This window comes from Euprymna scolopes, chromosome 13 (genome assembly GCF_053919585.1).
Source record: "Euprymna scolopes isolate OS-2025 chromosome 13, ASM5391958v1, whole genome shotgun sequence".
NCBI classification, from domain to species: Eukaryota; Metazoa; Mollusca; class Cephalopoda; order Sepiida; family Sepiolidae; genus Euprymna; species Euprymna scolopes.
Genome location: NC_136494.1, coordinates 47,347,883 through 47,362,915, shown reverse-complemented (window position 1 = coordinate 47,362,915; position 15,033 = coordinate 47,347,883). Strand labels below are relative to the sequence as shown.

Below are 15,033 nucleotides of genomic sequence, written 5' to 3'. Positions count from 1 at the left end.
CTTGATCCTGAACATGATCTTGTTCTTTTTCAGATTGTCAAAACCAGTAGCATAGCAAGGACGGGTAGGGGGGGGGGGACCGCCCCGGGCGGCACGTTCCAGGTGACTGCATTTTGAGAGGGTAAAAAAATAAAAAATAAATAAATGAAAGCTAACAAAAAATCTTAAATGATATGCCGAAAAGGTTGTAAAACATCAGGACTTTTAGAGATATCGGAATCAGAAAAATGTGTCCCTGTTTTATGAGCGGCACACATCAGGGGCGGCATTTTGAGAAGGTAAAAATAGAAAAAATAAATAAAAGCTAACAAAAAAATTGAAATTTTTTTATTGAAAAGGTTGTAAAAAATCTGAACATTCGGAGGTCTAAGAATCAGAATAATGTGTCCCTATTTTACGAGCGGCTCATGTCAGGGGGGAGGCATTTTTAGGGGGTAAAAATAGAAAATAGAAAAATAAATGAAAAGAAATAAAAGCTAACAAAATATCTTAAATTTTATATCAAAAAGGTTGTAAAAAAATGGAACTTTTGGAGGCATTGGAATCAGAAAAATGTGTCCCTATTGTACAAGCGGCTCATGTCAGGAGCAGCATTTTGAGAGGTTAAAAATAGAAAAAATAAAAATAAAAGCTAACAAAAAATTTGAAATTTTATATTGATGTGGTTAAGGTTAAGGTTCAAAGAAAACTACCTACCAGCATAAATAAATACTAAATGTAACACAAGTACAATAGACAAATATTTATTGAAAAACACAAACAAATAACAACACTGCAATACCAAACAGCACAATAAAACATTCCTCACTTCAATAGTGGGTTTACCGACGGAGTGAGGGGAATCAATCTGTCTAGAGTTCTACTCTGGTTCATTCAACATCGTTTCATGGAGGGAGAATTTACGTACAGGCTCTACACGTGTCCAAAAAACTCTGTCTCTCCCATGGGCATTATGCCCACGGGGGTTAACACATGTTCTCTTTGCGATGCTCAAACTCATTCTCTCTTGTCTCTGTGTGTCAAGTGAAATCACTCTTTACTCTACAATGTAATCCGGTGTTGTTCCTTTTATTCCCCTACACTGAAAAGTTTGTAAAAAAATCAGAACTTTTGGAGGTATCGGAATCAGAAAAATGCGTCCCTATTTTATGAACGGCACATACCAGGAGGTGGAATTTTGTGAGGATAAAAATAGAAAATAAAAAATAAATAAAAATAAGTAAAAGCTAACAAAAAATTTGAAATTTTATACCAGAAAAGGTTGTAAAAAAATCGGAACTTTTTGAGGCATCGGAATCGGAAAAATGTGCCCCTAGTTTACGATTCCAAAACTGATTATTTTAAATTTTTATTTAAGTTTTAATTATTGGTACTAATCATAAATATTTATTGTTTTTAGATTATCACTAAAACTAAAATGATAAAAACATCAAAATATGATGTAAGTTTATTTTATTTGTAAAACAAAGTTTTAAAAAAGTTGCATAAATTCTCTAGGTAACCTTTCAAAGAAAGCAGTTGGTTTACATGTTCTAAAAAATGTTGAAAAATTAAACAAAACATTTTTGTCAAGAAAAATACTTTCAAACGTCACTAATAATTAAATGAGACAACGGAAAATAAGCAACAGAAAATTACGTAATTTTGGAATTGTAGAAACATTAAGCAAATACGGAATAAAAATCGACTGTAAACACATTTTATGATCATCATATCAGGGAATATAATTTTAAATGGGAACTAAACACTACACACAAATACTATTTAACTGGCTTTCTATTTGATAGTTTAAATACTAATGAATTTCTGTCAAGTTTCGAACAATCACAGAGTAATTGATTCTTTTCAAACTATTAACAAAGTTTATAATCACTGATGTATTTATGATTAAACTGAAATTTATTATGATGAATTAATTCTGGTAATAGGATTTTAATTTTTTACTTTTTTTATTAATATAATAATTGTAAGAGATAATACAAGAAAAATCTCCTTAGAATACGTACCTTACTTAGAAAAATGGACTTACTTGCTTGCAAACAAGAGTAAATATTTAAAAATATGTATATTTTTATACGAGGCACTTGAATCCTATTAAAAACTATATCTATCTTCAATTGACATTTATTCCGTAAATGTTTAATTTTCATACCTTGCCAAAATTAGTTCCCCGGTGTCTAATTTTCCTAATGTTTTTGATTCATTTGGGATTTTATCTGTTTTTGCTTTAGCTGGTGGGTTTTGTCCAGTGTCCTTTTGTCCGACCCCCTAGGTATATATATATATATATATATATATATATATATATATATATAATAAAAATATATATGTAACAGACGCCCCATTTCTTAAACTTGGCCATTTATTTGTTCTTCTGATCAGTTTTCTTAATTTAATTCTGAGACTTTCACGTGCATATCTAAGCTGACCTAATTATTAACGCTAACTTTCGCGCTTTTTGTCTGGGTCAGTTTGACCTTGCTTTTCAAATTTATATTGTCACCGTTTTTCGGGTTTTTTTTAAGCCTTAATTAAATTTTTTTGATTCATCCAGCCTTGACAGACGTGTTTTAAATATTATCTCTAGTGCTTTTCTTTTAATGATTTGGAATTCATTCCGTTTGCGCTTTTTTCCAAGGAACTCTGCCGTTTGGATGATTTTGGACCATTTGGAATTTACCCATTGGATTGAAATTTTAAATTTGACCGTTTTGGATTTTACCATTTTTGGATTTTTACCCTTCACCGGACTATCCATTCATGTGAAATCTTTTTATTATTTTTCTTTTGCCTCCTGTTCCCCTTACCTCACCCTTTTTTAACTAAGTAAGATCTTTGACTTACTTGTAGTTTCATTAAATACTTTTATATGCAAAATCCGATCCTGCATTTTTTCTAATTCCTGCCCTCTGATGAGAAGGAGAGTATTTCTTCGAAACTCCGCGGATTAAGGACTATCCACTTATCTTGTGCTTCCTTTTTTAAAATTAAATATGTTTTTAACTCTTTTTCAAGATGTCTTTTAACATATTTTATTAATCATTTGTTCATATATATATATATATATATATATATATATATTAATTTATTTATACATATGTGTATACCTGTATGTTTATATATATATGTATATATCCTAGTGATGGGATGATTCCAAATTTTTTTTTCCAATTCCGATTTAATTACTTATTCTGTCTTAAATTCCGATCCGATATGATTCCCGATTCCGATTCTTTTTAAATTTCTAAATATTTAATTAGTGATTTGTTTTTGTCTTTTTTTTACTCTAAAACCTACTACATATATTTTCGCAAACAAAAAATGCACTTAGTGTGTGTGTGGGAATGACATATATTAAATATATGGGGGGGGGTTCTTTTTCTTGAATGTTTTCCTTTTAATTGATTGAAAATAATGAAACAACTAAAGATGCATTTCTCTTTTAAAACAAAGCCTATTTGCATTTGTCATTAGTTGGCAAAATGCTATTTGAATATTTCATAAACAATTGAAAATAATTAACGATTGTTATGCAAAATAAAATGGTATAGGAACAGTATAGTTAACAAAGTCCCATGAGTTTATAAATAACATAATTACTATACAGAAAACAATTCTTGACTTAAGAACGGATGTGAATATATTCTTAACAATTAACAATTCTATACTATTCTAGCAAGCAATGTTCATATGTTTACCCTAATCATCAATATTTGCCCGGTTATTACTACTGACGATGTCATAGATATGTAGTAGATTGATTTGTTTTAATGCAAAAACGTAATAAAAAAATGAGATACAGATAATTATAATGGAAATATTTTTACTAATATTGTGAAAATTTTACTAACACTCTTGCCTAAAAATGATATTTTCCTTAGTTTTATTTGACTTTCATTTTGTTTTATGCGACTGCATATGGACACCTTGAAAATCTTTCCGAAAAAAACCCCCAAAAAACAGAAGCAATTATTTGTAAATTTAAACTTTCGTACATTGATTAAACCTAAAATGATGAATAATAATCATTTCCGGGCTACTCTAACATTGTGGAAATGTTCACTAAGCTGAAGTCTGACTGGCAAGGTTGTAAAACTATGCGTAATCGCTTAGACCCCCTCCTTCCAAAAAAAAAAAGCTTACAGAATTTATTTCCATGAGGAAAATAATAATTTTTGTTTAGTGTTCTAAAATGCTACAATGTCTCTGAAATGAAAAATCATTTTACGTCCAATATTGTCAAGCGTTTCTCAACTGGAGGGATCTAGAGATCCGACTTGCTGAAGTTGACAAAGTAAAGCAACATCTTAGCAAGAAGGAAACTAAGAAGTGGCGGGAAATTCTAGCTTGATTGCTAGACATCATCAGGATCCTTGCCAAGCAGAATTTGGCACTACGGGGTCACTGGGAAGACATCCATGATGATGAAAGAGATCAAGAAAACAAAGGGAATTTTTTAGAATTGGTAAATTTATTGGCCAAGTATGACCCTGTGCCTCGTGAACATTTGGTGAAAGTTAACCTGGGAAAGAAAATCGATACTTCTTATCTGTCACCAGAAATTCAAAATGAATTGGCCAGGCATTTAACAATGCTGCTATTATGGCAGGCCACAGATCAGGTGTGCAGAAACGAATCTCCGAATTCAACTAAAAAACTCTATTTCTGCCATGCATTAAATTTGGCTTGTGTACATGCTGCCTCTGTAGCGGTTCACTCTGTTACATTTTTTGGCATACTAGACCGCTTATTCTTGTTCTTTTCTGCATCTACACGTTGCTGGGACGTCTTGATTCAGTTGATCGGTCTAAGTATCAAGCGGACTATGGAAACTAGATGGAGTAGTCGAGCAGATGATGTAAAGGATGTGGTAAAAAAATTATTGGAAGTCATCATTGCCCTGGAACAGCTCACAGAAGAAGGAGAAAATTCAAACACAAAATCAGATGCATCTTTAATTCTCAACTCGGTATTGTCGTTTCCATTTCTTTTATTTCTGAGCTTTTGGAAAACAATTCTCCCAGAAATCAATGATGCTCAGAAGTATCTTCAAGAAAAGGGGCCCGCAACAAAGTTCTCTCAGGCTGACGGTGTTGAGAGATTGGCTTCTTCAGAATAGAGGCAAGACACTGCAATAGACGAGTAAAAAAAAACTTTGCTCTGAAATGAGGATAAACATGGAGCATCATATCCGCAAAAAGAAACGAATGGGTGGTGAATGATTAACTGATGCAGCACTGGGGTTTGATACTGAGTTGAGATGGGAAATGCTGTCAGAGACAGGTTGACTGAAGAAATATCTTGCAGGTTTCAACAATTTCACAATCTTGCAAGTAAATATGTTTTTCTTACACCATCAAATCTGCTTCATGATAATTATGATTGTCAGCTTGGTGAAGTTGACGAAGATATAGAAAAAGATAAATTCTTTGCCGAAAGGAAGAGATTACAGTATTTTGTGAAAGCTTCAGGAAAAGACAAAATCAATTGACCTCTTGAACTTTACATAGAGATTTATACAGATCCCACCTTGGGGATTCCGTCTCTAATATTGTGATCTTGCTGCGCATTTTTCTTACGCGAGCTATTAGCGTTGCCAGCTGTGAGCGCTCTTTCTCGAAACTGAAACTCATAAAAAAGCACTTTCGATCAAAAATGAGCCAGACAAGGCTTACAGACTTGACAATCCTCTCCATAGAGAGAGAACTTGTTGATAGAGTGAATTTTGATAAGAGTTATTGATATTGATAAGTATGTTTGTAAATTTTCAACTGACTTGATGCCTTCTCTCACAAAAAATAAATTAATAGCCTTATTTTCAATTCATAAATACATTCATTAAAAAAAAAAAATTAAACTATTTTTATGAAGGATTGAAACATTATTAACAACAACAAATTTCTTAAATTTCGCACTTAAACCAAGCGATTATACACACGGATTTCAAATAGCATGGATACAAGACGTATTTATCTCTTTGTATGAAGAAAAAGAAAAGAAAACTACATCGGACCCTCCTCTCCTTCATACAGCGATGTTTTTTGTGAAAATTCGGAAATAACAACAATAAAAAAGTAAATAGAAATGATTTTATCATTTCTTAACCTTTTCATTTAAATTTATAAAAAAATGTTTTCTAAAATGTGACTTTCCATTTCTTAAATTTTGCGCTTAAACCAAGCGATTACACACAAGGATTTCAAAAAACTCCGATACAAGACGTTTTTATTTTCTCTTTGAGAGGCTCGATAATAATAACATTATGAAGAAAAAGAAAAGAAAACTACATCGGACTATCCTCTCTTTGATACAGACATGTTATTTGCGAAAATTCGGACTTTAACAACAATAAAAAAGTGAATAAAAATGATTTTATCATTTCATAATATTTTCAGATAATATTTTTTATAATTTAAATTATACGTTTTTGTTTGGAATAAAATATTTGGTTTCTTTTGTTTCATATTAACGTTTACATAATTCCCTTCAGATTAATGTTTAATACTAATTATTATTCAAATTATTGAAAAGAAATTGTTAAATTAAAATTTAAAAAAGGGGGAATTGTGTAATCTGAAGGAAATTGTGTTCAATGAATTAGTTCAATGAAAATAAATATTTTGAGGGCTCTTTTGAATTTTGAAGGTTTTAACAGGTAGTCATATGTCAGCAGTAGGCGGGGGGGGGGGGCGAAACAGATAATCATATACCAGAGGGGGGGGACAGTTAATCAAATGCCAGCGGAGGGGCAAAATATGTAATTATATGCCAATGGGGGAGGGGGGGGGGCAAAACAGATAATTATATGCCAGTGGGTGGAGTGGGGGGGGGGATTTTTCAACCACCCCGGGCGGCAAAAACTGATGCTATGCCACTGGTCAAAGCACAAATAGTCCATGGTCTCTTTAACCCAAAATTTACTTGCATGGTTGATGGGAAATGTACTAAAAGATATCCAAAGCAGTTTCTTTCAGTGAAAGGAACATATTTTCATTGTGCGGAAAGTTGGTTGGACACCTTCCTGTAGGTGGCTGGCTTTGTATTGCAGTGGCATTCATCAAACGGAGAGCCTCTGACGTCACCACCGGATGGGATGACAAAATTTATGATGCCCCTCTCAATACAATGGTCAGAGAGGTTCTCACCAGAGTGCACAAAGATCCAGCATGAGACAGCTGGTGTGTTGACAGCCAGGACCTTAGTGTATGGGTTGACGCAAGCTCTCTTGCCATTGGCGTGTTGTTAGTCCATGATGGAGCCGTAGTGGAAGACGCTTGCTGGTTACGTCCAGAAAAGGACTCCCAACACATAAATCTGGAAGAACTCGATGCAGTGATCAAGGGAATAAACTTGGCAATCCTTTGGAAGACAACCACCCCGTGACTATTCACAGATTCTGCTTGCGTCCATGAGTGGATTTCAGACACTCTTACTGGACAGGCTAGAGTGCGAACCAAAACAACGAGCGAGATGCTCATCTGTCAGCAGCTCGACACGATCATGAGCCTGGTGAATGAATATGCACTATCAATGGAGGTGTCCCTGGTCAGACCCAGCATAAACAAGGCAGATTGTTTAACAAGGGTACCTCAAAGATGGTTTGATGCCATAAAAAGAACTGTTGAACCTACACAACCTCTCTGTGCTGCAACTATGATCCCTGGTCAATCTAATCAGATTAAGGAAATCCACCAACAAAATGGGCATCCTGGAGTCAAGGGGACCCTATATTTCGCTAAGTTGGTTGAACCAGGAGTGCGAAGGGCAGACGTCATGGAAGTGGTCAAAAACTGCGTTGAATGCCAGTCCCTGACCCGGCACCTGTTCGCTGGGAAAAAGGGAAGTTGGAAATTAGGAGCCACTGGAGCCGGCTAGCGATAGACATTATGGCGAGGATTTCCTGACTCTCATTGATTGTGGTCCATCAAGGTTTGCCATATGGCATATGCTGCGTCGACAAGCTACAGTCACTATTGTCCGTCAACTAAACAATATTTTCCTTGAACGTAGACCTCCAACAGAGATATTGCTTGACAATGGTGCTGCATTTACCAGTGAGCAGTTTAGAAAGTTTATGGACAGCTGGGGAGTACATCTGAGGTTTCGATGTGCCCATGTACCTAGTGGAAATGGGATCATTGAACGGAATCATCGAACCGTCAAAACAATCGCGGCTAGATCAGGCTGCACAGTGTTCGAGGCAGTTTATTTGTACAACATAACCCCGAAAGATGATGTTTTGCCCACTACGGCGCCGGCTGATACATTGCATAGGTATCACGTCAGGGTGAAGGGCATAGAGACAAACCTGCTGCCTGAACTGGAAGTAGCCGGAGAGCAAGTGAGGAAAGGGGATGTTGTGTGGATCAAAAACCCGTGAGGAAAGTTCACGACAAGGTATGGAGTTGGGCAAGTCACTGAAATAATCAGCCCACAATCGGTGCGAGTCGATGATGTACCCCATCATGTTAAAGACATACGGTTAGTAATGCAACCATCACTAGATGATACAAGCAAATCAGAGTCAGAATCTCACGAGGCATCAGTCTGGATTGCAGCATCACCATCAGACAGTGACTCTGAGATTAGTAGCCTCCCAGAAGACATAGAGATTAGTAGCCTCCATGAAGAGACACAGATGTTCGACCCTCAGACCGCAGATGAAAGCACAAGTGAAGATGAAGCGTGTGTCCTCTCCCCTCGAAGAAGCACCCGCGAAGACGATCACCACCCCCTTGCCATCTCTGTGATCATGAGATCAAGGGGGAGTGTGGGGAAAATGGCTTACCGTACAAACGTCCTTGTGTCTGTCTGTCCTGTGAGTCACACGCGTTGAGAAAGAAAGAAAGAGTCCATCATGGCGGCTGTGACGTTTTGTAGTGAACGAAGTCTCGCAAGATCATGCGCGTGTACCTTATAAAAACAGGTCACTTGTCAGTGGGAAAGGATCGAGAAATCATTTGACGTTTGAGAAGCAGCAAAATCAGTTGGGAGAATTTGTGTGAGCAGTGATTTCTGCCTGTTGATCGACCGCAACTATTTATACTAACCTTTCTATCAAAATAAAAAGGGACTCTTAACATTCAACACCGGTATTGATTAATTTAACCTTAAGTTATAATTTTAATTAACCACATATTTAACAAATAAAAAATAAAGCAGGATGGAGTTTTAAAATTATTATACGCGTTTTATTTTATGATTTAAAAATAAAAACATTGCAAAGTAAAATTTTAGGTACTAATGTATTTTTTGGTACCGTGCTGAAATAATAATTTTATTATTTTGAAAGTCATTCTTGACATGGGGAGGAGAGGGTGTTTTGTATCTATTCTCTACTTCCACTTTACAATTGAATAAAAAATTACACTGCCAATACACATCCTGGAAGACCCCTGAACTGTTATGTTCACAATTTAGACATAATTGTTTTTAAACCAAATAGTCCCTTCTAGTATTTTTCTTTCTAAAATGAATTGTGAATTGTACTGATTACATGGACCCAGAAGAAACAGTATTTGAGACCCTTGCCTGATTGGTCATGTCTACAAACTGGACTCATTTCCAGCACCACCACTGCTGTCACTATCGCTGCTCCTGCTAATTCTGTATTTACATTTTATGCATGTAAATTTGTAGATATATGCAATATAACATACATTTTTTCTGTACTCAAAGCACTAACTGGCAGCCATGATGTGTGAGAGAGAGAGTTATGTAGATAATAAAATTTTTAAAAAGTGTAAAGTTGTTTCAGGAAAAATTAGGCTGAAGTACATTTTAAAAGTTAATGCTACAATTTATTCTTAAATGAGTAAATGTGGTGTCAATATTTCCGTTTTGAGTAAAATTCTTACCTTCTGCACTTTATAAATATCTTCAATCCGATCATACTCATCTCGCAGTTGCTGCCAAAGTCTGGAGATTTCTTCTGTTTGATGTTTATTATCTTCTTCCAGAGCACGTTTACTTTTCTCAATTTTATCTTGTAAGCTTTTTATCTCTGCTTCTCTTTCATCAAGTTCAGCAGCACGCGCTACAATCTCAACCTTCAGCTGTTTTGTACGCTTCCTGTCTTCTTGAACAATTTGGTAAATTTTGCGAATTTCATCTGCCTTACAACTCAATCCTTCTTGTAGGCGTTCTGTGACATTTTGGTAACGTGACTGTAAATCAACAAGACAATCCTCAAGCAAGGATTCTGAAGAATTAAAAAGAAAACAGGATTTATTTAGCAAAACTTATTAAAACATATTATTTGAATAAAGATGAGTTCATTTACATTTAAGTAAAATGAGATGTTCCTTATTTGCTTGACCAGTATAGCTTCATAAAAAAAACTATATATCAAAAACTGTTTTATCAATCATTTTCAACCAACATTGGTCCATAAAGTAAATTTGTATGCCTCAGCTTGATTCTGTTGTTAACATCGAGAAATCCCCAGATTCTTTCTTGAAAAAATTGAGTACTTACAGGAAAACCACATGAAAGTAAACTCCTAAGTGAATGGAATTAACTGGATTTGAACTTTGCACACCCAAGTGCTTAGTTTGTGTCATTAAGCGCTTAATGATTGGGCCATGTGAAAAAAGAATGACATTTTTTCATTTAACTTTCTTCTCGTCATAACTATTCTTCTACTCTTACTACAGCACATTTCATTATAAGAAAATATAGAAAAAAATCTAATTAGAGTCATATTTTCATATTATACTGTTGCATTCAATAACTTCAGATGCATCACTCTGCTGAGTTGACAATAATTGGCTATTAAACAAAAACGAATGAAAATACTTCTGATTATAAATAATCAGGAGCACTTTTGTTAGGTTTTAATAAAAATGACCAAATTCCTTTATTCAGAAACAAAAGCTTATTAATAATGCTCACTTTTCGACTACTCAATTTTGTTATGTATAACCAAACCCCCACCACTGTCCTCCCTAACCCTCTCCCTTTTCTACATAACTTTCCTATAAAAAGAGGAGATCTTCTCATTGTAAGATGGCCACTCAATAAAGCTGCAATCACGCTTAGTTATGTGTCATTTTCATTCTGATACTAACCCATGAATGTAACATGGTGGCAGTGAATTCGTATCACCCAAGAAGAATGACAGATCGTCAAATAACATGTTAGCAGTTCTAATAGAAAAAAAAAACCTGGACTGGATTCTTAGCAGCATTCGAACATTCTTCGCTCTTACCCGTTCAGTCCGGTTCTCCAGAATTCAACTCAACTGCTGACATCTTCACTGCCGGCCTTATATTATCTCATTAATATGCAAATTAAGACGTGATCGAACCTGTTGATTTGTCGCCTTATCGGTTGGGTTTCGAGTCGTATATGCCACCCTTGGCAGCCTGCCTCCGTGACTGCTGTGACACCACAATTTTCCCTATACTCCCCCCTGATTTCATGATCACAAACTGGGTAGGGAATCAGTATCTATCTTTGTCGGATACTCCCCAGCAGAAGTGGGGCTACATGGCTAAACACAGCTATCCCATGCTACATGGCTAGACACAGCTAGCCCACAATACTAGGCTGGACACAGCTAGCTGATGATACTCGGCTGGACACAGCTGGCCAACAATATTCGGCTAGACACAGCTAACCCACGGCCAGATACAGCTAGCTCACAGCCAGACACAGATAACCCAGGGCCAGACACTGCTAGTTTGGTGTCATTATCTTATTGAGGATGTCAATGGATTAGAAATGACAGAACGATCGATCAGCTTTTACATAATTATCATTGTAAACAAAGCAAAATGTACACCGGTAAGGGACGCAACTCGAGTTTGAGAAAACTCTTATTTGTCCCTCATGCAACATCTTCCTCTTTCTCAATTACAAAACAGAACAAAATTTTTTTTTTAAAAGTCTAAGAATGAAAACAGAGTCTATAAAATATAGTGATCTAGGCATTCATTGGGCTGACTACCCTCATACCTAACAGGGATTTTCTGCTCTTTCACATGTTGTGAAATCCCTGAATTTCACAGGATCTCTTACTATTCTTCCCGACCATGTTGTCTGCAACCTTTCCGGGCTTGATTTTGATGGGGATGGGGTTGGATTTGGGCTTTCTCTTATTTCACATTCATATTGAGGTGGTTCTGTAGTGCATATCTTGGGTAACTCTCTCTGCACTTCATATGCCTGGTGTATTACTGATGTGAGTGGGGGTGTCTCTGCAGTTTTCTTAAAATCTACTCTATTCCGTCGATATAATTCACCATCCACTTTTATATGGTATGATCGCTCATCCAGTCTCCACCCTACCACTGCTTTCCTCCACTCTTTTTGACCATTTATGTGTGGTTTCATCTGTACTACATCTCCAGGATACAATGGTTTCAGTGGTTTTATTTTGTGATTGAAAGAATGTTCTTGCCTCCTGCGGTTTTGCTTCACCATTTTTCTTAGATTTTTGGGCAATTCTGGCTTGAGTAAATTCTCTCTGGTTGGGAGAAGTGTTTTTGTTCTCCTTGACATCAGCTTCTGAGCTGGTGATAAAAGACCCCTGCCTGGCGTATTCCTGTGATCCAACATTGCTAGGTATGGGTCAGCTTTATCTTCCATCGCTTTCCGGAAAAGGTTTTTTACCATCTTTACTGCAGATTCCACTTTACCATTTGCCTTGCTATTGTATGGACTGACCGGTGTATGTGTAAAACACCACGTTTCTGCAAAGGTAGAAAATTCCTGGCTACTAAACTGAGGCCCATTATCAGTTACCACCTGATCTGGTATTCCATGTCGTGCAAAATGGTGTTTAAGTTTAGTTATCACTGTCTTTGCTTGTGTATTGAGAAGATGATCGATTTCCCAAAAGTTGCTCATGTAGTCAACTGTGCAGAGATAGTCTCTGTCTGCAAACTTAAAAAGATCTATTCACACTTTTTCCCAGGGTCTGTCAGGAACTTCATGGACCATTAATGGTTCTGCTGAATTGACTACTTCATATTTTCTACATGTGGAGCATTTTGAAATGTAGTCCCTTATGTCACTGTCCATATTTGGCCAATACAAACATTCTCTTGCTCTTCTGCAACATCCCTCTACTCCCAGGTGTGTGGAATGCAGCTTCTCTTTCAACACTCCCCACTGTCAGTGGGACCACTACCCAGTTCCCTCTGAAAATTAACCCATCTTGCACCGTCATTTCACTCCGCATATTAAAATACTGTCTCAACTCTGGGTCAAGATGTATTTTGTCTTCTCACCATCCTTCCAGAATTACTTGCTGCAACTGCTGCATGCTTCTGTCTTCCTTCGTGGCTGAGCGCAGTTCAAGCAGGCTTCTCTCTGTTACAGGAATATATTCTGCTTCCTTGACATCATCTTCATCGTCCATATATTCACTGCCCAATCCATAGATATATGCTCTTGATAGCGTGTCTACAAGGAAAATTTTCTTACCTGGATGTTACAGAATTGTAGCATCGTAAGCCTGTAGTCGCATCAGCATGTTTTGCAATCGTTTTGGTCATTTCACCAATTCTTTTTTCATGATCGCTTCCAGTGGCCTATGATCAATTAGTATTGTTATCTGTCGATCAAACGTATATTAGTGAAACCATTCACATGCGTAGACTACTGCTAGTAGTTCCTTCTCAATCTGTGCATACCGAGTTTCTGTGTCAATCAGTGCATGGTTGATATAGGCTAGGGGTTGACCCTCTTACAGTAGTGCAGCTCCCAGGCCCTTCTCACTTGCATCGCATTGAATGACCAAAGATTTGTTGGGGGTCATAATACCTTAATACTGGTGCCTCATTCACTAACTATTTAATTTCCCCAAAAGCCTCTTCATAAATTTGGAACCATGTCCATGACACATCTGCCTTCATTAAATTTCTAATAGGGACCATCACGTCAGATATGTGTGGTAGAAATTTTGCCAGATAATTTACGAATCCAACCAATCGTTGCACTCCCTTCACATCTGTTGGGCACAGCATCTCTTTTATGGCTCTTACCTTCCCAGGATCAGGACGTAAACCATCACTGGTAATCATGTGCCTCAGGAAAGATATAGACGTTTGTCGTAGGTTCAATTTTTCAGCATTCAATCGCATCCCACGATCACAACATCTCTGCAAAGTTTCCTGAGATTTTGGTCATGATCAATTGTTGCTTCTTCCATCATTTTACCATTCCCAATCACCAGAAGATCATCCGCTTTGTTAACTACCCCCTCTAAATCAGACACTTATCAAAAAGGGTCTTTTGAAATATCTCTGGTGCTGGAGCAATCCCAAAAGGTAAAATTTTCCACCAGAATCTACCATATGGTGTAGAAAATGTTAAGCGACTGCTGGCTTCATCTAATTTTACATGCCAAAATCCATCTCGTAGATCCAGGGTAGAAAATACTTTGCTGTCAGCCAGTTCTGGTAGTAAATCGTCCAGTGTAGGTAACTGGAAATGTTCCCTCTTCAAAGCTTTATTCAGTGGTCTTGGGTCTATGCATATCCGTAGGCTTCTATTTTTCTTAACTACCAGTGCTAAAGCACTTACCCATGGTGTTGGCTCACTCACTGGTTCAATAACATTCTTTTTAACCAGTTTTTCTAACTCGACTTTTAGCTTGTCCTTAAGTGCCACTGGTATTCTCTGTGTTTCTGCAACATTTGCTGTTACTCCTGGATCCACCTGCAAATGTACCTTTCCTGGTAATTGACCCAATTCTTCCTTGAACACATCTCTGAAGTCATTGATTCATTGATAATGCTGTCTGAGTACTGGCTGCTGGATTCATTCATTTGGGAAACTTTGGCGACCATTTTGAATTTGTCGTTATTGATTGTGACGAGTTCCATTTTCTGGATTGCATTTGCTCCAAGTAAGGGATGGTAATTATCTTTCACAATGACAAACTTGATGCATATTTTTATCCAGTTTTGGGGTTTATCACACTCTCCCAATGGCTTCACTTCTGCTCCATTCCACATGACAAGAGTCTTAATTGAATGTGTGTTTTTTCAATCACGTGTTTCTCATTCAAAGACGTTCCACCAT

General features: G+C 36.6%; 1 protein-coding gene across 3 annotated transcripts in view; it reads right to left on the bottom strand.

Moving 5' to 3' along the window:
- Positions 1–15,033, bottom strand: part of LOC145292008 (uncharacterized) — a 313,669-nt gene that overhangs the window by 77,023 nt on the left and 221,613 nt on the right. For all 3 annotated transcript variants that reach the window (XR_013869533.1, XM_080137997.1, XM_080137996.1), the window contains exon 3: positions 9,858–10,201. Coding sequence is in view for 2 of the 3 variants with exons in the window: in XM_080137997.1 (XP_079994123.1) it covers positions 9,858–10,201 (344 nt within the window). In the remaining variant the exon portion in view is untranslated. The remainder of the gene's footprint in view (positions 1–9,857; positions 10,202–15,033) is intronic.